Source organism: Larimichthys crocea, chromosome V, assembly GCF_000972845.2.
Source record: "Larimichthys crocea isolate SSNF chromosome V, L_crocea_2.0, whole genome shotgun sequence".
NCBI lineage: Eukaryota > Metazoa > Chordata > Actinopteri > Sciaenidae > Larimichthys > Larimichthys crocea.
Genome location: NC_040015.1, coordinates 4,255,004 through 4,280,187, shown reverse-complemented (window position 1 = coordinate 4,280,187; position 25,184 = coordinate 4,255,004). Strand labels below are relative to the sequence as shown.

Here is a 25,184-nt window from a genome sequence, read left to right as displayed (position 1 = left end):
CCTGAAAAAGGCAACGGTCCAGCTCTGAGATGAGAACAGGTGTATTTTTTTTTTCCTTTTGTCAGAGGCCAGTATAAAAAATGGATGTGATTTTATTTGCACTGTACACAAGGCGAAGTGTGGCCTTTAAAAGTCACACATGACACACTGATGTTGGACAGACAGATGGATACAGAGACTTGACCTATAAGGATGTTATAGAATGTTAAATTATTAAGTCTTTCAATCTCGCCTTGCAGTCTGTCCAGCGACACAGTGGAGTCACATCTTGTTCCTGCTCGGTCCTGATTCATTTTTTTCCTGATCCCATTACTTTTGTCTTTATGAATTCCATCATGCATTTAACTCCTGTTCCCACTTCAATCCTGAGAAATGATTTCACATGATGTATGACCGAGCTCCTACCAATATACTTTGGTAGTTCTAAGCTCAGTAGGCATTGTATTGATCAAGCATTTGAGGCTTTGTCAGCTGTACTAGTGCAGCTCCAGTCAACATCAAAACATTGTCTTTGCAAATGTTTTATGAGGAAGGAAATGCACCAGACGCATTTATTAGACCTCGAGGATACAACGTCCTTCAGGAACTTGGTCACGATAGTGGACAATGGCTGTGCAGCCTTGTCCAGTCATGCAGTTGATGTATTGTAGTGATTGGTACCTTTAAGCACACACCCCTGCTTTACACACCTAGCAGTCATTTCAGGGAATATCTATGCCAGCGTTTTAAACCAAAAAATGACTCAGAGGAATCAGACCGGCCTGAATATTGGTGGATTAGCTTGCCAACCTCTGGCATCAAGCCAAAAAAATCTGTCATTCATAGTTCACCTGTTGTACAGAATCAAATTATTGAAATAAAATATTCATCCTCTATGGCCCTTAAACACACTCTCACAGGTCTCAGGCTGGCTATTCCCTGGAGCTGACAGTAGCACATTGGTCTGACTATGGGAGGTAACTGTGGAGCTTTTCTCATAAACACAAGAGGCTTCACTTGTCTTCACTTTGCCTAGAGACAAGGACTCATTGACTGTATAAAACACAGCTGTGGACTTCAGATTGTTGTGTGTTTTTTGTGCTTCTTGTTGTCTGCTGGTGTCTTTTGAAATGCCTGGTTCTTAGTGAAGGCCCCATGTACTGAAAGACATCGGGTGATTAATTAGCTATCAGCTAAACGTAACCTTTAATACACACAATGGGTTATGGTGAGAAGCACTGAATGTTGTTTCTGAGGTCTCCAGTCAGACACTTCTCACACCCTGACCTCTCTATACAGCGTCATATCCACACAATCATTAGAGATTGCTTGTCTGAGTGAAATGTAAGCTTTTTATTTGAGTAAACAACTGATGCCATCATTTTGGTTTTGGTGGGAAACCTCCATGAAATCTGCCACCAGCTGTGTGGGTACCAGCTAAAGAAAGCCGAGCTGGTTCACTTGACTGCTCAGACTTCCCCTTTGTTCTTCAAACAGACATGCAGAATTTAGTTCAGGGGATGATTATGTAAATATTACTATTAAGTTTATTTTTATTTAAACATTGTTAGTTGAAACATCACAAGCAAAGATCCTGACATAGTGAGGATGGCTAACTCATAGCAGTTTGTTGTCAGTGTCACAGTTTGGAAGGCTGCTGAAACCTACAACCACATGTCTTGCGTGGAAATGTTGTTTCTATGCATGTTGTGGAATAATGAGAAATACATAATGACGCAGAGACGTTTCCACTCAGCTGGACAGACAGAAGGCCTCAGTGATGTTGATGTAAACTGTGGATGACACGTTGCTTCAGGAAACAGCTGGACGTGAGACTGACAGACAGATCTGAACCTGGCCAGATGTCGCTTTGTCAAGCCACAATCACCTGATCAACTCCATCTGAGGCTATAGACACAACAAGATTATTATTAAAATGATTTCTTTGGTCATTTTCCATTTAAGTAAACATTGTAAATTCACTTTCATTTTATTGAAATTGTCGCATAAATCTTATTTATTTAAAAAAGGGGAGGAAATAAAATCAGATGTGACTGCATGACTGGACAAATAACAAATCACAGTAACATAGAATTGATTTGGGCTATTTTGCCCTTTAATATTTCCCCAAAACCAAATCAATCAATGCTAATCGACATCCAGTTAAGAACTAATGAGTAGAACAAGCAATGTTCAGAAGAATCTTGCTTTTCTTAAATAATGGACAGTGAGATATACAGACTAATGGACCAACATGATCACCATCTGTAAAGCTGCAGAGATAAATCAGTCAGAATAGAACAGGAATCATTAACAAATTTAATTGAATATGATTAATACATTGTGGTTTATGATATGTACTGTCATTAGATCCACATTGATGGGGAAGTTATCATTACTGTGTGTTATATTTATTATATGCACCACATTTTTACTGATATAGAACTTGCTGTGATCAACACACATTTACCTATTACATTTAATTATTTAGCTGACACCTTTTTCCAAAGTGACTTGTAAAAAACAGATACAGTGTGACAAGGACATGTTAGTTCAGCAATAAATACTACTGATAGAATCAAGTGACAAGTCCTCCCTGAAGAGCTGGAGGTCTTCAGGAGGTTTTTAAAGGTAAAGAGGGACGCCCCTGATCTGGTAGGAACTAGTAGGACATTCCACCAACGGTGAACAACAGACGAGAAAAGTTTGGATTGGCCTGAGCGTACAGGTGGCAGAGCTGGGGGTTGTCAATCAAGCAGGAGGGTGCAGAACTGCCGACTACTTTGTGAATGGCACCATTTTTAATTTAACATGAATGGCATTTTTCTGAGATGGCATTCTGAATTATTCACAAGGGCCTGTTCTCCAGCCAACACATCGTTGGAGGGCCTGATCTCTCTATGGGCCTTTGTATCTATATCATATGAAAGTATAACTGGGCCAAAAGAGGCCTTGTCTAAAATGTTATCAGTAGCAAACACCACCTTGGGACTTTCACCCAAATAATTACTTTTCAGCCTACGAAATGTTCCCAACACAGTCAAGTCCACAAAAAGTAAGATGTGAGGTTATATGACAATAAATATATCATTTATTTATAACAAAAGATTAAAACAAATGTTCCTAAAAACAAGTGAGCATAAAAAGAAAAAACAATCCTAAAATGCTGGATTTAACTATATGCAGGTAGCTAAGTAACACACCATGCACTAAAAACCAAATTAATCAAATACAGAAAACAAATAAAACATGCAATGATAAAAAATACTCTAATATTAATGTGAACCCCCGTGTGTACACAGCTAGTGATCCATGTGATTGGAGGAGTTTCCTTAGTACTGGTTTAAAGTTTGAGTGTTCTGGACTACTTCAGCATGAACAAGTGCAGTGCAAGGGACAGTCTGTAAAACACGGTGGGCAAGACATGCATGCATCACCATTTAAAATAAAATGTAGTGGACCACATACCGCCAAAGAATTCAAATCATGAGGAGTAGCACTGGAAACTGAAAGGGGAAAGGTCAAAGGTCAAAGGCTGGTATTTATATTGTACTGTGCGGACTAGGTGGCAGGCTAAAATGCTGACCCATCACAGGACTATGTTATAGGAGATATATTCACATGTGGTTGCTCGTCTCTTTTTTGGTGCCAAAGTTCATTGAGCAAGACCTAGATACTTTTTCCACTCTCCACATTTGACCAATATAAAGTACAAAGTGTTTAAATTCTTTTCTACACTTTGAATGTAGCAAGTAGTAAGTGAAAGTATGAATGAATAGACATGAGTTGACAAACCATGTGAGATTTATTCACTTCACTTTCCAGTCCCATTCATTGTAATTAGACTTACCAATTTTCCAACTAGAGTAGTCCTTCAGCTGCTTCTTCATACAAATTAGAGAAACTCTGCAGTTCAGCTCTCAGCCATTATTCATACTACTTTCACAGTTTATTCATACAAATTAAAGCAGACATGACAGTACAGCGTCAGCATTTTGATAAACCTTAAATATTCCACCTTTCATACATTTTTAAAGCCAACAATTCAGTCTAGCCTCAGCCTTTCATCATCCAGCTTCTCTATTCTTTTTGATTTTTAGAGTTTTACCGTACGTTGTAGTGTGTGTGTCTGTATATGTGACAATAAAACTAATTTCATTTAATTTCAATTGAAAGTGGCCAGTGCACAGTGTACATTCTGTCCTCATATGCATTTGTGATGTTGCTCTAAGTTGTTTGCATGAGCAGTTGTGTGAAAATTGAAAAAAAAAAGACCTCAGGAGACAAGTTTAAAACCACACACACCTGGCCAGTCACTGATGGAGCTTGTTGGATTGTCAGCTATCTGTGCCACAGGAAATGATCTGCTCCCCAGCAAAGTCAGAAAGGTCCTCCGGTTTTGCACCAGTGGAATTCAGATGCTGTTTGATGTTGAGACCAGCACTTAATTTGAAGTATAACATCACCTTTTGGATTAGGAGTCAGTGTGTTCTATTTCAGTGTACCAGTGCCAGAGGAATTTCACTCTTTGGCCCACCAGCATGGTTTATTGATACCGATTATGGATCTCAGGGGACACAGCTCAGTTTTAGACTTTTTTCCCTGTTCTGTCTCTCTTTCAGGAGTACACTGTAGATGTTTTCTTCCGTCAAAGTTGGAAGGATGAGCGATTGAAGTTCCATGGACCAATGAACATTCTTCCTCTCAACAACCTGATGGCGAGTAAGATCTGGACCCCGGACACCTTCTTCCATAATGGCAAGAAATCAGTGGCCCACAACATGACTATGCCCAACAAGCTGCTGAGGATCATGGAGGATGGAACCTTGCTCTATACTATGAGGTACATTATAGTCCTCAAATGTTACATACTAACACTTGATCACAGACAAAGTGACTGTGACTCCCATTTTTACGCAGATGATGCTCAGCTTTACTTCTCCTTTGATCCACTTAATGCAAGACATCAGCTCGGTCTCAAGTTTCAGAAACTAATCATTCCTTTTTGAACGATCAAAACATGTTGCTTCAGTTGGCCCACCCTGCTTTTTAAGGATACTGAGTGAGATCATAATCTTCCAGGAACTGTAGAAATGTTACATGCTTCTGCTTCAACTTGTATAGACTATAGTTGATTGTATTACCTACCAAAGCCAATGTGATGTGTTCAAGTTATATAAATTATTGGAAAATGCTTCACAGATCAATAGCTCTGCTTTTGGTCTCTACCAACTCCTGCAAAATATATTTCCCAGCTAGTTGCTGATTATCTTTGCTGAAAACAGCAGCCTGTGTTTATTAATGAGGCTGTAGTTAGTGATTGTAAATAAGCATTGTAAAATGAACATTAGAAACAGCTGAATGTAATTTACTACAACACCACTTCAGTATAATCTATGTTCAGGCCAAAACCCAGATTATATTCAATGGCACCAATCATCCTGACCAAAGTTTGAAAAGGCCTTTACACAAAAAATAAAGAAACAAAGCCCACAATCTTACCTCCACTTAATAAACAATAATAATAATATAGCTGTTGAACTAAAGCTCTATTGTGGTTTTTAAATAACCTTATATTTACTGATGTGGCAGCCACAATAATAACGCAATAATTTACAGTTGACAAAGTGGCTTGGATAATAAAGGACTTAATAATTAATGAGTACATTTAGTCCTCTCAACTGTATCAAACTCTACTCTATCTGTATTTTATTTGGACCACTGGCCCTGTGATACCAACTAGCTTGAGGTGGCCAAACCACAGCCAGCAGGGCAACCCCAGCTTAGCTTCGGTCACAGTTAGCTAGTTGGGACCTGGCTTGCACTGTGTTAGCCATCTTGACTCCATATTATTCTATTCTACCAATGATTTGTATTTATGGTGTGTGTATCTTTTTTTTTTCCAGGCTAACTGTTCAAGCTGAGTGCCCCATGCACTTGGAAGACTTCCCCATGGACTCTCACTCATGTCCTCTCAAGTTTGGCAGCTGTAAGTTTGAGCAGCTTCACATCATCTAAACTGCACTCTTTAAACTCCAGCCTAAAGCTTGGCCTAATTTAACCTTAAATGATGGTAAATGGACTGTACTTTCTAGCACCTTTCTTCCAACCTCCCCTATACTACATATCTTATTCACACACTGATGGCATTGGCTGCCATGCAAGGTGCTGCTCACCCATTTTAGGAGCTAACCATTCATCCATAACCTAGTCACACACTGATGGCACAGCCTTCAGGAGCTTTTTGGGACACTTCAACATGCAAACTGGAGGAGCCGGGGATTGAACCACAGATCATTTGATTAGTGGAAGATCCGCTCTGCCTCCAAAGCCACAGCCAGGAGACTTTAACCAAATTAGTTTGAGTGTAAGAAAATAAAATCTACAAAAAATATGGTTGTCTTATGATCTAATCCTAAAAGGACTGCAATGTTGAACGTGTCCAAATGTCGCACACATGACTACATTTGTCAAAAACGTTCGATTATTAGGTTACTGGAAATCTAATTATATTTCACTTTTACTTTCGTAATTCTGTAAAACACATCTTCATCATCAGTTTTATTAAAGAAGTAAAAATATAAAGCATAAAATAAAGTACATAGACTGCATGACTCAAAATGCAAGTAGTATCAGTGATGTTATCCATACGTTTGTGAAGAGCCATCGTGAAGCTGTGTGTGGTGGATGTAGCTATGAACCAAGCTGTAAACATGTTTCTGCTGTAAGGCAGGGGAATTGCAATTTTTGGCACTTTGTGTTGGCCTCAATGCCCAATTGATAAAATATCATCATCAAGAATAGGAACTTCACTTTATTGACAAGACTGTCTTTAAATGTTCTACTGAACTGTTTTCTATATACAATTTCTCTAAAAAACAAATCTGTCCAAAGTTGTGTTAAGTAGTGTTGAGTTGCTGAGTTATAATTCATGGGAAACAATATCATATTATAGTCTGGGTTGAAAGTTGAATCTATTATTTAACTCTAAAAGTTGTTTCTGTCCAAATGAATCACACCACAGTATGTTCTTCATACTGTGTGATAAAACTGTGTCATGGGTGTGATTCTCTGTGTGGGAGTAATTAGAGCTCTCTTAATGTCAGGGTCTGCAGGGGAGGTGTACATACGATCTCTGTAATTTGAGCCAAGAGTTTTAATACAGTGCTGTGGTGTGTCACATATGATGGAGATAGATTTGATGGGTTGGTTTGTTGATCAGTGTTCTTGCTCTCTCTACATCAGATGCCTACACTAAGACAGAGGTTACTTACATCTGGACTCGTAATGCCTCCCAGTCAGTGGATGTGGCAGCTGATGGATCCAGACTCAACCAGTATGACTTGGTGGGCCAGACGGTGGGAAAGGAGACCATTAAATCCAGCACTGGTGAGCATTTTAAAACATTGCATTGTTCATCTTTCTGAGTTATTAAAAGACAAAATAACCAAAACTCTGACTTCCATGTTAGCATGTTTGTTTGCACAATTCTATAATATCCACCCAGAGAGGCTGTCTGTGGGTGTCATACAGCACACATTCTAGACAGGATTTAGACAAACACTCATTACCCTCTGCATTTTCAACCAACAGCAGCAATCTAGAGGTGTGTGTCACCTCCAAAACATCATTGAAATATATGCAAAGCATCGCTCAGAGCGCGTCACTCACTTTGAAAACTCAATTTTTAGCCACTCGCTCAGTCAGTAAGGTGTTTCTGAGGACATCTGTTATTCTAGGAGCAGATATCTGGATTTATAGACAGTAGCAAGTAATCAAAATATCTGTATTTACTGGTCAGGATCTCGATCCTGTTTTCATTCTAATTTCAGATCTGCTCTTAGACACCACCCCAGCACGCGACATAGTAGAGGTGGTGAACAGAAGATAGAGACCGCACACCTAAAATAAATATGCACTATGACCGTAAAATCCACAATCTCCACTATAAAATATCCCGCAGTTTAGGAGTTAAGTATACACACCACAACAGTGTGTCACCCATTGCAGTCCCACGACAGGAAGGAGGCAGTGTGTCGACCCGGACACAGCTTTGTACAGAGTCAAGCTGTGGATGTCCAAAAAAAGAAGGGAACTAGATGATTGATAGATCCTAGAAATAACTGACAGAACAATAAAAAACACTGTTAGTTGCAGTGCTGCTAAATTGTGTCTGCTGGATGTTTAAGTAGGTGACTGTTTGCTAACATATACAGCAACAGCTGGAATATGGTGATTTGTTTTTAACTTCTGCTGCCGCTCAGTGACTTCATGCATTTAGTGCACGGCAATTGAATTCAAATAAAATGGCTAATCATATTATGTATTATATTTTATTTACTTATAACTATTTTATTTTACATCATTTTTAATGGAACAAATTGCATGAACTCACGGAAATACTTTGACTGTTTTCCTACGTACAGCAGCAGTACAAGCTCCAAGAGGCCGTGGCTTATCAAAAGGCTGCTCCATGTTGTATCTGGCAAAGTTTCATGACACAAATACACAGAAATCAACAACAACAACAACAACAACAACAACAATAATAATAATAATAATTCTGTTGAGCAATGCAGTTCTTCAGTGACATTTAACACAATGGTTGCCAAAAAACACATATACACATATTGGGAATCATGCTTAAATATCAGCATGATTATAAAAGTAGAGAAGCTGGGGCGGTTATAGCGTAGTGGGTTAAGCGGCCGCCCCATGTGTGGAGGCTACAGTCCCCGCTGCAGCTGGCCCCGGTTTGAATCCCGTATCGGATGGCCATTTACTGTGTGTCTTTCCCCCTCTTTCTGCCCCCTGCTTCCTGTCTATCTTCAGCTGTCCTATCATTAAATGCATAAAAGGCCCAAAAAAAAATCTGATGATGTATTGAATATTTTCCATACTGAAGTATAAAAAGTCTTTCTTTTCTTTGGTAAATGCATCACTTCATGTCTGTCATGTATGTATTTTTTATTGACATTCCCCTTCTCGTCTTCAGGTGAATACACAGTCATGACAGCTCACTTCCATCTGAAGAGGAAGATCGGCTACTTTGTGATCCAGACTTACCTGCCCTGCATCATGACAGTCATCCTCTCCCAGGTCTCCTTCTGGCTCAACCGAGAGTCAGTACCAGCCAGAACTGTCTTTGGTAAGTTTATCAGTTCAACATTAACAAACTCTACTCACATTTTCCAGGGAAAAAGAACATCTGTGTCTGTGTTGCATTTCTCCATCCTTCCATACACTACACACTTCCATACTTTAAGATGTCACATGTTCCCTCCAAACAATAAATTACACTTTTTAGTTTGAGTTTTTTTTTTACAGAAGAGACAATGAAACATAATACAGAAAGTCCAGATTACACTGACAACATTCTGTAACACTCACAGACACTATTCTACAACTCTGGAAAGTTAAGACAGTTTTATCTTTCATTACAACAAATTAAAATGTGCATGTGTGTATGTGTTTGAGTGGTCATTGTGGCATCACGTTGTGTTGCAGCAAAGCAGAGAGTTTCACTTTGAATTAGAGCACTGACATTTTTCACACACAGCTATGGTTGGTCTGCAGGGGCCTTACACTCAGTGGAAATGTGGAAATAAATCAAATGAATGTGAATCTGATTAAATTATGTAAGTCACCAGAGTAAATGAAAGGCTGTCAGCCAAGACTGAGACAAGACCAAGACCGAGGCAGGGCGAGACTAATTCAAGGCCAAGACCAGGACCAGACCAGTATGTCCGACACCTCACGACACACTAGATAAAATGTGGAACATGCCAACCTTCGGCACTGCTCAAATTAAAAGATCCACCTTCTCATAAAAACACCTACAGAAAACAAATGGAAATTCCTTGTCATTCACCTCCTGTATTAGATTCAATTAGAATAGATTGTTCTTTATTCATCCCACAACAGGGAAATGTACTTGTTACAGCAGCAGAGTGTAATGTACACTACAGAATTAGTTAATAATACTAATACTAATACTACTACACTACTACTACTACTACTACTACTAATAATAATAATAATTAATATTGTTATTATTATTATTATTAAGTAGTAGTAGTAGTAGTAGTAGTAGTAGTAGTAGTAGTAGTATTAATTAGTTAATTGTTAGAAGTAGAAAGGGCAGAAACACAACAAACAGACAGAAGTATCTTATAACCTACACAATAAAACAAAACAACAAAACAACCTGCAAACAACAGACAATGTGCAGAAAAACAAGTACTGAAGGTAAAAGTGGCATGATATAAATAATATTGTAAGGTAAAGTAACTATGATATAAAAATATTACAAGTTATAGTGACCCATTGTAAGTGTACCATGAGAAATGTCTTGATAAAATAATCAAAAGGCACTGCAGAGGTGAATTCCATGTGTGGGAATGTTCCTTCCCTATCTATGAGCAAACAAATACAAACAGCTGAAATCAGCTTAACCGTCTTTATTTAACACAGTACAATTTATTTGTTCAAGCAGCAGGTTTTCTGTGTAACATCATCCCCTAAACATCATCACTTAGTACTGAATGTATCAACAATTATGCAATATTAAGTACTGAGTAATATAGTAAATGCAAGCATAAAAAATAATGACATCATATATCAAACCAGAACAAAGTGCAGTGCCAAAACTCTTTTAAGTCTATGGGTCGTTGTAAAAGACCACAAAAACATGGACTTAGAGTTTGGTTGCACTTTATAAATATGAGAAATTACAACATTCTGTGACCTAAACATGCATGATGAAGTCTCATTTCAGTATAAGGTATAAGATGCTGGATAACAGATCTGGTAAGAATCATTCATTGATATTTATTCTGTCCTGCTGACATGGTTGCATTAATACTTTCAACATAGAACAAAAGGAAAAAAATGAACAAAAGATGAATAAAGGGACTTTTTGTGTAATGTGCTTTCAAAAAATGTGATCAAAATATTATGAAGGAGGAGCTGACACAGTGCAAGATGGTTTTATTCTTCTTAAGCCTTAAATGCAACGTTTGATTGTGGAACAGACATGTGAACAGAGTTTTTGAGGTTGTCAAGTGGAACCTAACTTATATTACAAAAAGATTTCCATATTTCTCAAAGTCAGAATTCTTTATCCTGTTAAGAGCTGAATTCAAGAGTAAATTAAAATGAAAAAGATGGACACAGAGACTACTCTTTCCATTGTTTCTTGTATTACATTTGGTAGAAAAGAGAACCGTGGTGTCTTTTATTGGGATAAATCTGAAATGCACATAAAGCCAAACATCCCTGCCAAGATTCCCAAACAGTCTTCCTCTCCTCCACTGAACCTGCAGGGTTTCTCTGCCCATGTTTGCAGTCCTGACTATGAACGGGGTGTTCATGCTGACATGCAACATTTTATCAGGCCATTGCAGGCTGGCCACCAGATGAGGGTCATGCTGCAGGGAGGTCTCGCCCTGCCTAAATATCTGCCAGTGGACCCATACTGGCACTCTGATTTCCCATTTGGTGAAATGTCAGGGACCTGTCTGGGTGTAATGCTCTCCATGGAGAATAATGCACATTAAAAAAATCCAGTCATTATCTATGGTGACAAACAGAGCTGAAAGGAAAGGTGTTAAAAGGCTTTCTGTGACTTCATAAAGGAGAGAGCAGAGACTTGATTCAAAGCGACCTATGTATTTTATGGGTAAAATGATTAGTATGAAGCTTGCATACTTACACACAGACATGATGAGTGATGCCTCTCAGGCTGGCTCACTGGCACAAAAATAACAATCAACTTTACTCGTCACATGTAATCATAAGACACACTCAGTGGGGTAGGTCTGGACATTCAGGGGAGGGCTCAGCACCACAGACCAGTGCAGAAACTATAATCATAACGCCAGCATGCTTTTAGAATGTGAACATTTTTATACAGCCTTCATGATGAAGTCACACCTGATTGGAATTCAGATTAAAAATGGATGACCTCTGTAAATATCATAACCAAAAGGTCAACAGTCGAAGGGTCAATAGTAATTTACGTATTTGCTCCAAATGCAGGCAAGTGCAAAAAAAAAACCAAAAAAAAATATTCTAAGGATGAAATATGAAAAGGGAAGAGGTGTGTGTGAAGGTAAAAGTGGCATGATATAAATAATATTGTAAGGTAAAGTAACCATGATATAAATAATATTGTAAGGTAAAGTAACAATGATATAAAAATATTGCAATGTAAAGTAAGTGTTTGTGGTTTTGCGCATCTATGTGTGCGCACACATGATGAATATGGAAAATAAAAATTCTGTTCACAAACATATTTCTGACTGCACTAGAACCAAAGTGTCCAAAGTACGGCCAAGGGGCCAATCGCGGCCCGCAGTCAGATTTCATGCGGCCCAAAGCTTCATTTTTAGAATATATTATTTATGGCCCACTGGGATTGTCAGATACTGTATGGCTGGAAGATTTTGCTTTTTCGGTTGACATAACGAAGCATTTATACCTTTAAGGACATAACTGCTGGTATTATATATGTGTACCTTCTGAATGATTTTGTTAAAGTGAAGAGTGAAATGTTTTAAATTTCAGTGTTAACAGACTTTGCATTACTCATAATAAGCCATGTTTAAATGAGATTTGTATCAACTTCATGCAAGTTTACCATGTTCCATACAATTTATTCTTTGTTATCTGACTTGAGATGTGAAAGGAAGGATGAACTGATTTTTAGATGTGTTCATGCCTGATTGGATTAGATTTGGTGACGTTGCCATTTAAAAAAAATAAAAATAATTATGACAACGAAAACAAAATTGTTACAGAACATTTGTATGTAACTTTTATTGGTATTTTTCATTTTTAAATGTTTGTATTGTCCCCCAGGCGTCTTCACATTGTAAAATATGGAGTTTGGAGACCCCTGCACTAGAATATAGTAGAAATCCACTTTTTTCATCAAAAACATATTTTGATACTCACTTTACAAAGCTTTTTGTATTCATAATTTTGCAAATACTTTTTAAATAAATAGTTGTGCATTTTTATCACCAACTACTATTATCATTTAAAACAAGAAGTATGTTTTTGTTTTTTTAATAGCATGATAAATATATTTGTGTGCATTAAAAATATTTACGTGGAGAGTGATTTAGATAGAAATCTTGAAATACATTTGTGAATACTTCAGCATGCTGTCATTAATACTGAGACTGATGAGATTCCATAAAAGCAACCAACATCAAAAGGAAAGCACATTATCCTCTTATAGTGGATGGTGCTGTGTTTACTGTGTGATAGGGAGCTTTTAAATATGACCTGAAGCACAGATAGTATGTATGTGCGTGTGTGTGAGTGTTTATTTACTGCAGACAGTTACACTGTAGTCTATAGAGGTCCCCTCTTTGATAGATAGACATTGCTAACGGCTGCACATATTAAGTAATATTATGATAAAATACCTTAAAACTAAATTTCTATTTTATTTTTGTATTTTTAAAATGACCAGAAACAATGAAAATACAAAGTCCACTGTTGGCAAGATTCACATGCATGTCTGTGTGTGTGTGTGTGTGTGTGTGTGTGTGTGTGCTTGGCACCCTGGGAGCAGTTAGGGGTTTGGTACTTTGCTCAAGGGCACCTCAGCAGTGCCCAGGAAGTGAACTGGCACCTCTCCAGCTACTAGTCGAAGAGTTCCTGCAGAACAAGGCATGGTGACATTGCAATAAAAAAATTGGATACAGTGTCTTTAATTACCCCTGCTCTGCTTGGTACAGAGGCTAAAGAACAAAATGCAGGTTATACAAAGCAACATGTTCATTAAATCCACGATGAACCTCCCAAAGCACATGTAGGTGGTAATGAGTACAAGAAGGTGGGCCTGTAACAGCTGAAACTCAACCATATGCTTAACATCTGGGGTTACAAATAGCCATGGTGCATACATAGCATGGTCACTACACCAAGGGCAGTGTGCGCTCATGCAAGGTAAAGCGAATAAACAGTAAAGCCTGGAGGTCATTCTTTTATACATAGACCACTATGGAATAGACTTCTGTTACAAACAGAATGGTCAAAATCTAGAGGAGTCATTAAAGGTCAGGGCTCTACCTCTATTTTAGTGCTTTATTAATGTTTTTGGATAGATAGATTTTAACATAAAGGAAGTTACTCGGGCAGGATTTTAACGTTTGCATTTCAGTATTATTTTATTTGAGGGATAACAGCTTTGTTTATTGTTTTAGGGATTATGTATATGTTATGTGTCTGTTTTCTGTTATGGAAATGTGTATTACACTGTACATTATCCCTTGGGTTAGTTTGTCTTCTGGCTACTCCTGCAGTGACATGTCAGCACAAATATTAAAATATAACCCAATAATAACCCAGAATATTACCCCATTTCATGCTAATTGGATGCCACAGAGAAGTATGGTTTGCGTGCACTCTGTGTGTCCTATTGTGTCAATATTGAAGGCAAAATGTTGGGATGGAATTTGGCTATTAGCATATTCCCTGAATATTCTGTTGAACTAGTACATAGGATCGGAAGTGAAGAGGACATCAATAGGCAAATAACATGTCTTTAATTTATATGTTATCAGCTCATGAGTTTGTTTTTGTTTTTTTCCATTTGATATGTGAGGACCCCAAATCCTGACCAAGACCAAGACCTGTGGGTCTAGAAATATTGAATCAGGATGAGGAGACAATTTGCGCAATTGAATATTTATTGGTGTGGAGAGATTGTATTCAAATGCTTTTGGTCCACTCCTGACCTCTTGTCTGGAGGTTATGGATTGGGGGCTGCTGAAGATGGGTATAAAAACAAACTGCATGAACAAAATGTGTAAAAATGTTGATGCAGATTGGTATGTTATTAAAAAGACACACCTGACAGCCAATCAATCACAGACTACAGAGAGAAAGACTGCGAATGTGACGAGATGTATTGGTAGACATTGTTGGTACAACTGTTGTCACAGAAGACATTATAAAACTGTTTTCTCAGGCTGAATAGAACTCCTTATGCCAAGTAAACAGACTTGATATGCATGTTCAGTTTCTATTTCACTTTGTTCTGTTTTATGTGAAATTTTCATCCCATGCCTGCAGCAAAACATGAACATGTGTTTTTTGACAGCTCTGCATATTTGCACCTACATCTTGTAATTTACCACTCTCTGTCCCAATCTCCTCTTTCAGCATGCCTGCTGTTCTGGAGTCAGGCTGTAAATAACACTTGGAATATGGAACATATGTTCCAACAAGCAATCATTCAATGGCCAGGCTGCCATTAAGGCTTGTAAAGGATTTGAAAAAGCTTGCCTTAGGAAGTCAGGATCACAGATTTAATATCAGTATTTGAAACGGTTATTGCAATTTCTTTGTCTCCTGTTTGTCTGTCCTCTCATACTGAATAGCATGTTTTTTTGTATTTTTTTGTCCTCTTTTTCTAGGTGTAACTACAGTCCTCACAATGACAACCCTGAGTATTAGTGCACGTAATTCACTACCCAAGGTGGCCTATGCTACTGCCATGGACTGGTTCATTGCTGTCTGCTACGCCTTCGTCTTCTCTGCACTCATTGAATTTGCTACTGTCAACTACTTCACCAAGCGAGGCTGGGCCTGGGATGGAAAGAGCGTTGTTAATGACAAGGTAGGGCTATAACACACCTCGAGGGTCCAATCCTCTTCAGGATCAATCATATATGGGGTGACTGTGTCTGGGGTTGTTCTACAATATGAACTAACAGAGAACATTCCTTATAGGTTAAATATACTAGGCTATATCAGAGCCCTACTACTCACCAAAAGTTAGGGATATTTAACTTGACTGGGTGCAGAAAATGTAAAAGTTTCATGCTACAGTGATATTATATCATGAAAGTAGAGCATTTAAGTAGAATTACAACAGTGGTGCGTATAGCACAACAAAAAAATGTTAATGTCTCTGTAATCTGTCATGTATCCTTGACCATCGATTACAGCTCATCTAGAGGTCTCATGCTGTCCACAAGTTGACTTACTGGGGACTCACACAGGGGACATAAGTGCCGTGGAATGGCTGTGCCGCAGTTTAGCTCCGTCCTCTGCCTGGCGTCAATCCCCAGCAGGCGCGTGACTGCAGCGTAACGGCAGCGTAGCAAGACAAGAATCCTGACTGCACACAAGACCACCCGATAAACTGTGTGTAAAGATACAACAACAACAAACAGCTGACTTTGCTTCTCCGACATGGAGGAGATTATAAAAAGCATCTGTTGTGTAATAAATGATTGTGTGTTGTTCCACTTCAACAATTAGTCTCTCATCATTCATATTGAGACCCTTTGATCGATTGACTGCTGACCTGGTGCCACCGGTCATGACGTAATGTTGATGTGAAGTTGTCATAGGCTACATGAACTGCATATTGTGTTTTATTTTGAAAGGGGGCGGAAGTTTATTATGTTGATTCTGTGTCGGATTTCCTGTCTGGTGCAATCTGCTCTGTTTATATTTACGCGGTTTAGCAGCGGCTCGTGACAAAAATAGAAGTGCTATGGAATAATAGCGCAGCAGTGCGGAGAGTCGCTGCTGGGACGCTGCTGAGACGTTCCACAGCGCGCCTGGTGGGAATGGTTTGATTGATTAGAGTGGCTGACTGCAGTGCAGCCGTTCCGCGGCACTTATGTCCCTGGAGTGAATAAGGCTTTATTCCAACCTGCCACACTGACACTCAGAGGTCACTTCCCTCTAAGTACTTATCTTGTTTGAAGACTCACACTGGCCAGGTACTGTTGATGGATTGTTAGGTGTCGTCTTCGTGTCATGATGTCAAAATGTGAACAGCATGATGAAAAAAAAAAAAATAATAATACAAATTGAATTGAACCACAACATTTAGTGGTTGATTCATGGATCAGACACTAGAGAACGGCATGTTCTGCAATATGTACTAAAACATTGAACAGTTGGACAGTGCCTTCAAAAGTTTAGAGAAGATCAAATTAAGTTCACCTGTAAAGGTCAGAGTGTATTTTAGGTACATTCTGAAATTTTATCCGAAAGCCAAATGTCCCTGACTTTTTGTGAGTAGTGTATAACATGAATATCTGCTGGAAATGTTGAGGTGCATGCAGCTGTTATGAATGAATGTAGCACTGTAGCTGAACATTAATCATGAAAAACAGACAAGTAAAAGGACTGGGATTATTGAGTGAATAAAAACTATTTCTGAAAGAGAAGAGAAAGTGAGGGCAGCAGAGAGGTTAGCATGACCTGAAGTTGCACAACATAATAGTAGTAATAATAACAATAATAATGACACTACACAGGAAGTCTGTAAAGGTTCTTAAACCTTGAGGTCACCATTCTTTGAGAAGTGGTAAATCTGGGGCAGCTAGATGTGTTTGTAGATCTACAGCCAAGTCCAGTTGCCCTAGATTTAGCTCGTCTCAAAGATCTACACAGGACGTGTTTCAGCTATACAGTAGTTTTGAGTCTCACTCGCATCTGATTAAGCAGATACACCTCAATTTTAATCAGTGCACATGACCAGTCCATGTGAGATTTAGATAGATTAAATAGATTTATTTTTACTTGTAAAATACAGCTGTTATGAATAACATTATTTAACAGCTACCTTACACTGCATTATAGTAATTGCTTTTCTGGAGTCATAATTATTGTTATTACAACATGAAGAAAGGTAAATTTCAGTCTCATTTGAGTTGTCATTAACACGCAGTTTGGAGGAGTGAAGATAGACAAAGAGGGAAACAAGGCAAAAACACTACATAGCCGTGACAATCAAAGGTCCAGTGTGTCAGATTTAGAAAAAATTTGAAAATTTGAGCAAAACTGTCCTCTCAAAACTTGCACCACATCATGAATTTAACATGGGAAATTAGTGTTATTTACTTGAAAAGGTCTCATACTAACTCTGAGCCATGTTTCATGCAGAAAAAGGAAGCGTCCATCATGAAGAAGAACAATGCCTATGCTGTAGCTGTGGCTAACTACGCCCCCAACATCACAAAGGACTCCACGTTGCCCACCATCTCAAAGTGCGCCCTGAGCGATCCCAACAAGACCACAGCAGAGAAGAAGCCCGAGCAGAACAAGAAAACCTTTAACAGCGTCAGTAAGATCGACCGCATCTCCCGCATTATGTTCCCTGTGCTGTTCGGGAGCTTCAACCTGGTCTACTGGGCTACCTACCTGAACAGAGAGCCAGTCATTAAAGACATGGATCCTTCTAATTGAACTGTAAGGACTCGCTCTGAACCCATTCAGGAATTAATACATCTGTTGGTTTTAATTTTGTCAGTCAGAAACTGTTTACATGCATAGAGAATTCCTTTCTCTTCCCTTACTGAGGACAGTTTTGGATTGAAGCAGGTAAACATAACAAGGTTAGAATAGACTTGAGAGTTTATATTACAAGAGTAAGCACCTTTCCCAGGTTATAGTTAAACAGGATACTTTCAGTTTCATCAGTGTCAGTCACAAATCTACAAACACATTGCATAAAAAAAGAAGATATTTCCTCTTAATTATGACTTCTAAATATTCCATGGTAGCATCTGTTGTATTATAAAACTATTATATACTATAAAACTGCACTAATTAATCATTTTATATTAGCAATGGATTAAATGAATATCTTAAAGGTGAAAGATGATAAACGTACAGAAATGAATCACAGTTTGCCTCAGTGTCTCAGAGTTTTTTAGTCTTTTGGTTTAGCTTCAGTCCGCACAGATATATAGAATAGAATAAAAGTAAGAAGTTAAAGAGTCAGATATTCTATTCAGGAAATGGAGAAAGCTTGCAGGAGGGAAATTAAAAATGTAATTTTCATCACCACGGTCCATGAAACAGTCCATAATCAACAGCAGTAACAGCAATAACATTCTTTTCTCATAAATTTGTGAAAATTGTGCCATGATTGGGAAATGAATAATGCTGGTGGTTAATGGAAGTCATAATTACAAGAAAATGTCTGTGAATTTTATTTTACCATGCCAAATGTTTATGAATCTGTTTCTCTGCTAATATTTGCTTGCACTAAAATGAGTTTTATGGTCTCTTGACAGTTTTATCATTAATAAACATCTATATTGATTAGGCAGTAGGGAGCTGGGAAGCAGTGAGTCAGCACTCAGTTGAAAATACAGCATGGCTGAGTAGGGTTGGGTCAGTTTCTGTTTTTATTATTACAAGCCATTCTGGCAAATTAAAAAGAGACAAGAAACAGCTCTCAGTGATGTTGACCATTTAGCCGCAATACTCTCAGCTCTGTTTGCAGCACATGTAGCATTAGCAGAGTAGCATCACGGTTTTATTGGGAAAAATTTGCATAAACATATTGATTTAAATATATGTATAATCATCACATTCATTAAGGTCCACTAGTGGTATTTGGTTAAATATTAAACTTAAAAATGTTTATATTGACCGAAGCATACTGTTGGGTGTCGTCATCTGAACATTAACATCAATGAAACCCTCCCAACTGTTATCTGATTAATCTCTGGGCAAAAACTGAGTTTTCAGGAAGTAGTCTGGGTCTGTTGGACTAGCAGTTTGTCACATTTAACATCTATACCATATCAGTATATTTGCTGGGAATTTATTCCACATTACAGATTGACCACTATAACATCCAGGGCTACATGGTGCTTTGCCGCTCACTGGACTCGGTTTTGCCGCTCTGTAGCTTTTGTACAGCTTTTTAGACTTTTTTCCACTGTGGACTGTGTCACACTGTGGATGATGATACATGTCTTTATGCATTTTTGTGTTTATTTAAATAAATGTTTTGTTTTATTGTAATGTTTTTATAAGCAATGTAGCAGGAAAAAAAAGACTTAATATTTAACATCATTCAAAAAGCATATTGTGTTGATAATACTCCATTAAATATTATGTAGTCTTTGTCTGAAATTACGTTTTTTGAAATTATGTCTGTTTTTCTGCCAAAAATATTTGTTATATATGTTTCTCATATAAATATACAGTATGTACATGTGCAATGTTACACAGTTTTTTCACTTTTAGACTAGACTTTTTAGAGCATTATTCTAGATACAATATTTTTTTCCTTCTTGCACACTTTGACCTTGTTTGTGTTTCTTTAAATGTTTAGGCAGAGAAACGGCTTCTGATTCATATGACCACAAATACAAACTTGTGATATTCACTGAAAATGAATCTCAGTGTCTTCCTGTTTTTACCTGGGCAAAACCTTCACAGCCTACATGTGTGAAAACCAAGCGGAAATGAAGCCAATGTCTAAGTGCCAAAAATTGTAAATCTTTGCCCCTTGAGGCAGGCTACAGAAGTGAGTCAGTCCCCATGTTAAAATGTCCAACTCCACAGCAGAAATAAACATGTTTACAGCCTGGTACAAAAAACTGTTTTGGGGGTGTCGAGTAGCTCAGTCGCTCTGCAAACATGTCCGGCGACTTCTGCACTTTATGTGTAACACATTGGTTTCTATACGTCCCACTTACCGGTGTGAGTTTTACTGTTTATAGAAACAAATGTGCTACACGTAAAGTGCATTGGTGCTAGTAGCAAATCTCTACTGGCTACTGTTAGCTAGTTTAGTTAAGTTAGCCTTGACAAGAATCCAATGCTACATGATTTGGAAAACATGCTTACTGAGGTGGCCTGTGGTGGCCAAGATTTATATTTAACATTTATATTTAACATTTAGATTTAGCATTTATATTTAACATTTAGATTTAACATTTAAATTTAGCATTTAGATTTACATTTAGGTGTAACATTTAATATTTGGATTTAACTATTTAAAATAGTTAACAAAAGTTGACAAATATTGTTGTAAATGTGCAAAAAAGGGACTCTCAAAAATGCACACTGTTTTTTTCAGCATGAGCCCCTTCACAAATGCACCCCATAGGCAAGAGAATACCAGTAATGGTAGATGGCATTAGGATTTCCTAAAAGTCAGAATTGTCAGTAAGCATTTTAAGAATTTTGACTACAAAGTCAGAATTCTGAGCCAGACGTGTGTGAACACCAGAGCAGAGCCACTCACACTATCCACTGGGAAGAGGTCAAAGGTCAGGAGTGCCCAGGAGTCAGTGGACGACCAGAGAAAGATCAAGGAGGACATTCACATCCAAAACAGAGGTTTTTAGATCTCCCTAACATATGGTTGAGAATCCATTCATTTTACAACACGTCCTCTGATATTTCCTCCCATTTTTCACAGAGAAGTTACATAACTCCTCCCCACACCATTCTTTGAATTTCTACTTTATTCCTCTCAGAAAATTCAATATAACTGAGGATCAGCATATTTGGACACAAAACAGATAATGTGCACAAGGAAAATTACCAAGAATATATTTACACAAAACAGTGATTTCTAACATGAAATATCTTTGACTGCTTCTATAGGATCATTAGGTGTTTTAGGTTAGAAGGTCACTAAAGTGAGGCATTACAGACCCAGATATTCTTTCTTTGTGATACTTGTTTCTGTTGTGTCAGGATCTGCTTTATTGGGATAATCTTGCAGAAATCACAGAACTCTAGTTCAGATCTAATGAAGTTCTGATCAGGTCAGTGCAATCTACTGCCCTCACCAGTTTGTCTAGTGTTACCTGCTGCTCACTGTGCACTTATTTAACTACATCCCTTACTTAGGGTTAGAGTAATCATAATCCATGTATTTAGCTTCTAAATGTTTTCATTCACGGATGATATGAAGGACTCTTTTTTAAGAATGGATAGACGGAAAGAAAGAAAGAAAGAAAGAAAGAAAGAAAGAAAGAAAGAAAGAAAGATGTTTATATCTGTGACCCACAGTACACCCATCCACATATGTAAATGTTCTGATGATATCCCTTTTGTTTTTCTTTACCCTTTCTATGACTCCAAGGCCTCGAAGAAAATATATGAAACATGAAAAACCTCGACGTGCTGATGTAAATAACACCACTGAATTGCAGTAATTGTTGAAATGTTTATCCATGAGGCTACACCACATATTTATATATTTTATCTGGGGTCTAAGATTGCTGTTAACTGAGATACTCAACACTAAATGATATTTGTTATTTTATTAGATATATGTCTGCTTATACTGCCATTGTTTTTATAGTAACACATTATCTGATTTTACTATAGTGTATAGGACTAAAGCCCCAAGCATCCCAGTGAGATTTCCTTACATAGCTGAACTGTCAGAGCTTCTTACTAGTCTTCTAGTCACAAGGAGTCAGCACAAATATTCAACACATTAAGATCTCTGCTGAATCACCCTTAAGAAAGGACCAAGACTGGAATGCCCTCTTCACCCAACAGCTGTGGGGAACAAGCAAGGACAAGAAATAATTTCAATTTGCAATATACTGCACTATGTAGCCTGAGAGGTAAAACCCAGGGTGAGTAAGAACACAAAGAACTTACAACTTGTAGAGTTTCTTGTTGTGTAAGGCAAGGCAAGGCATTTTAATTTATATAGTGCATTTCATACCAAGAGGTAACTCAATGTGCTTTACATAAAGACAAAGCATTTAAAAAGAACAGCATAAAACAGCATAAAAAACCAAACATTTAAAACACAGTTAAAAGCAAGAGCAAAGAAAAAGAAAAAAAAATTACAAGAAAAAACAGTTGAGAGTGCAAATCCAAGATTACGATTTAAAATGATTTAAAAGAGCTCAGCCATAAGCACATGAAAAGAGAAATGTTTTAACCTGGATTTAAAAGTGCTTGCAGTTGGGACTGATTTCAGTCCTGCTGGTAGTTTGTTCCAGTTGTGTGCAGCATAACTGCTAAATGCTGCTTCACCGTGTCTGGTTTGAACTCTGTGCTCCACTATCTGACCTGAGTCAGTAGAGCTCTACTGGGTTTATGCTCTGCTAACATGTCATTCATGTATTCTGGACCTAAACAAGTCAGTGATTTGTAAACCAGTATCATAACTTTAAAATCTATTCTGTGGCTAACTGGGAGCCAATGTAAAGATTGAGAACTGAGGTGATGTGCTCTGATCTCTTTGTTCTAGTTAAAACTTGAGCTGCAGCTGTTTGATACTTTTTTGGGGGAGTCCAGTCAGAAAACGGTTACAGTAGTCTTGTCTGGGGATGAAGGCATGAATCAGCTAGCCAAGGTTTTGGACTTGGTCTTTAGTTTCTAGAGACAGTAACTCAAGGTGTTTACTGACAGCAACTCTCTTCTCTTTATTGCCAAAAACAATGACCTCAGTTTTTTTCTTGATTTCATTGAAGAAAATTTTGGTTCATTCAATTTTTGACTTGCTCTAAACAGTGACACAATGCACTGCAGCCATCTGGAGACAGTGCGAGATATATTTTTGTGTGTCATCTGCATAACTATGATAGTTGATATTAGAATTCTGCAGAATTTGTCCCAAAGGCAGCATATATAGGCTGAACAGAAGGGGTCCAAGAACTGACCCCTGAGGAACCCCATGTCATAGCCACTTTATCCGATTGATTATTTCCAATGGTCACAAAATAACTCCGCTCATCCATGTAGGACCTTTGTTTGTAGAGGTCATGGTGAATTTGAAGTTTAGTTTTTCTCCATTTACGCTCTGCTTTCCTGCTTTCTGTTTTCAAAGCCTTTACCATCATAGTGTTCCTCCATGGTGTTCTCTGTTTGCTCAAGGTCATTTTAGTTTCAATAGGTGCAACAGCATCCATGACATTTGAGATTTTCAAGTTAAAAACATCCAATAGTTCATGAGCTGTCTCTGCACTCACGGTTGGTAACATAGCTATAGCTTACATAATCTTAGCACTGGAATTCTCATTTATGTACCTTTTCCTAACAGACACAGAGCTTAACTGAATGTTTGGAGTTATTTGTAAGTCAAAGAACGCACAGAAATGATCAGAAAGAGCCAAGACCTTAACAACAACAGAAGAAATGTCAACACCTTTAGAGATCCAGAACCAGATCCAGAGTGTGGCCTTAAGTGTGTGTGGGCCCTTTCACATGTTGGAAGACGCCAAAAGTGTCAAGTACAGAGCAAAGTTTTTGGCATTTGTGTCCATGTTATTGTTTATGTGAATGTTAAAAACCGCAGTTATCATAAAAAAGTTTTAGTCAGTGCAGATAACTGACATCAGTTAAAAAGTCTAGATTATAGGTCATAATCATGTCATTTACTAACAACAAGATTTGTTGGCTAGTGATCTGATATTAACTAGGGGTAACCTTGTGGGGATAACAGGAGACACTGGTGAATTTTGGGGCTGACAAGCTATACTCAATAGATTGCCCATCTAGGCAAAGCTTACGCCACAGACTTTCTATCCCTCATCAACTCATTTGACATGCAACTAGTCAGTACTCCCCCAACTCACAAAAACGGCAATCAACTGGATCTCACCCTTACCAAAAACTGCAAAACTGATGACGTAATGGTAACACCATTACATACCTTGGACCACTTCTTCATCCACTTCATGGTTTCCCTCCCAGAACTACCTACCACCCCTCAACCCATGACCATCTCTCGACGCAATCTCCGCAACTTGTCTGCCGCCCATTTCGCCTCAGTCGTCGCTGCTGCCCTTCCCCCTCCCAACAGTTTCTCTCCACTAGATGTTGATGCAGCCACAGAATCTCTCAGTTCCACACTAACTGCATGCCTAGATACCCTGTGTCCTCTTTCCAGCAAACCTGCACGCTCCACTCAGCCCCGCCCATGGCTGACTGATGCCATCCGCTCGTCACGTACAGCACTCAGAGCTGCGGAACGGAAATGGCACAAATCCAACAACCCCACTGACCTAGAAGCCTTCCAATCTCTCCTAGCGTCATTCTCTTCATCTGTCACGATTGCTAAAATGGAGTATTACAACCAGTCCTGGCCACATTTGCGCCCTGGGCGAACCGCCCCCCGAGGCGAACATTTTCTCGTGCGCCCTCACGGCCGCCCGTGCGCCCCTGGATGCGCCGTGCGCCCCGGGATGCGTGCGCCCCCATCGGTCTGTCCGACGCCCCCCTCTGCCTTGTCAACACCCCGCTCCCGGGACGCCCGCTCCGCTAACTTAATGAGTGGTATCAAAAATTACAGAGGTTTTTTGCTTTTTCGGGCGTTCGTGCGCCCCCCACGGAGAATGCGCCCTGGGCGGCCGCCCACATTGCCCATAGCTAGGACCGGCCCTGATTACAACAAGAAAATCAGAAGCACAACTGACTCACGGAAACTCTTCTCCGCCTTCAAA

The 25,184-nt window shown here is 38.6% G+C and overlaps 1 protein-coding gene across 1 annotated transcript in view; it reads left to right on the top strand.

The window, feature by feature from the left end:
* Window positions 1–19,721, top strand: part of gabra2a (gamma-aminobutyric acid type A receptor subunit alpha2a) — a 41,424-nt gene extending 21,703 nt beyond the window's left edge. The window contains exons 5-10 of the mRNA XM_010750089.3: window positions 4,602–4,822; window positions 5,886–5,968; window positions 7,225–7,368; window positions 8,975–9,127; window positions 15,414–15,616; window positions 17,905–19,721. Of these exons, the coding sequence (XP_010748391.1) occupies window positions 4,602–4,822; window positions 5,886–5,968; window positions 7,225–7,368; window positions 8,975–9,127; window positions 15,414–15,616; window positions 17,905–18,207 (1,107 nt within the window). The 3' untranslated portion in view covers window positions 18,208–19,721. The remainder of the gene's footprint in view (window positions 1–4,601; window positions 4,823–5,885; window positions 5,969–7,224; window positions 7,369–8,974; window positions 9,128–15,413; window positions 15,617–17,904) is intronic.
* The last annotated feature ends 5,463 nt before the right edge of the window (window positions 19,722–25,184 follow it).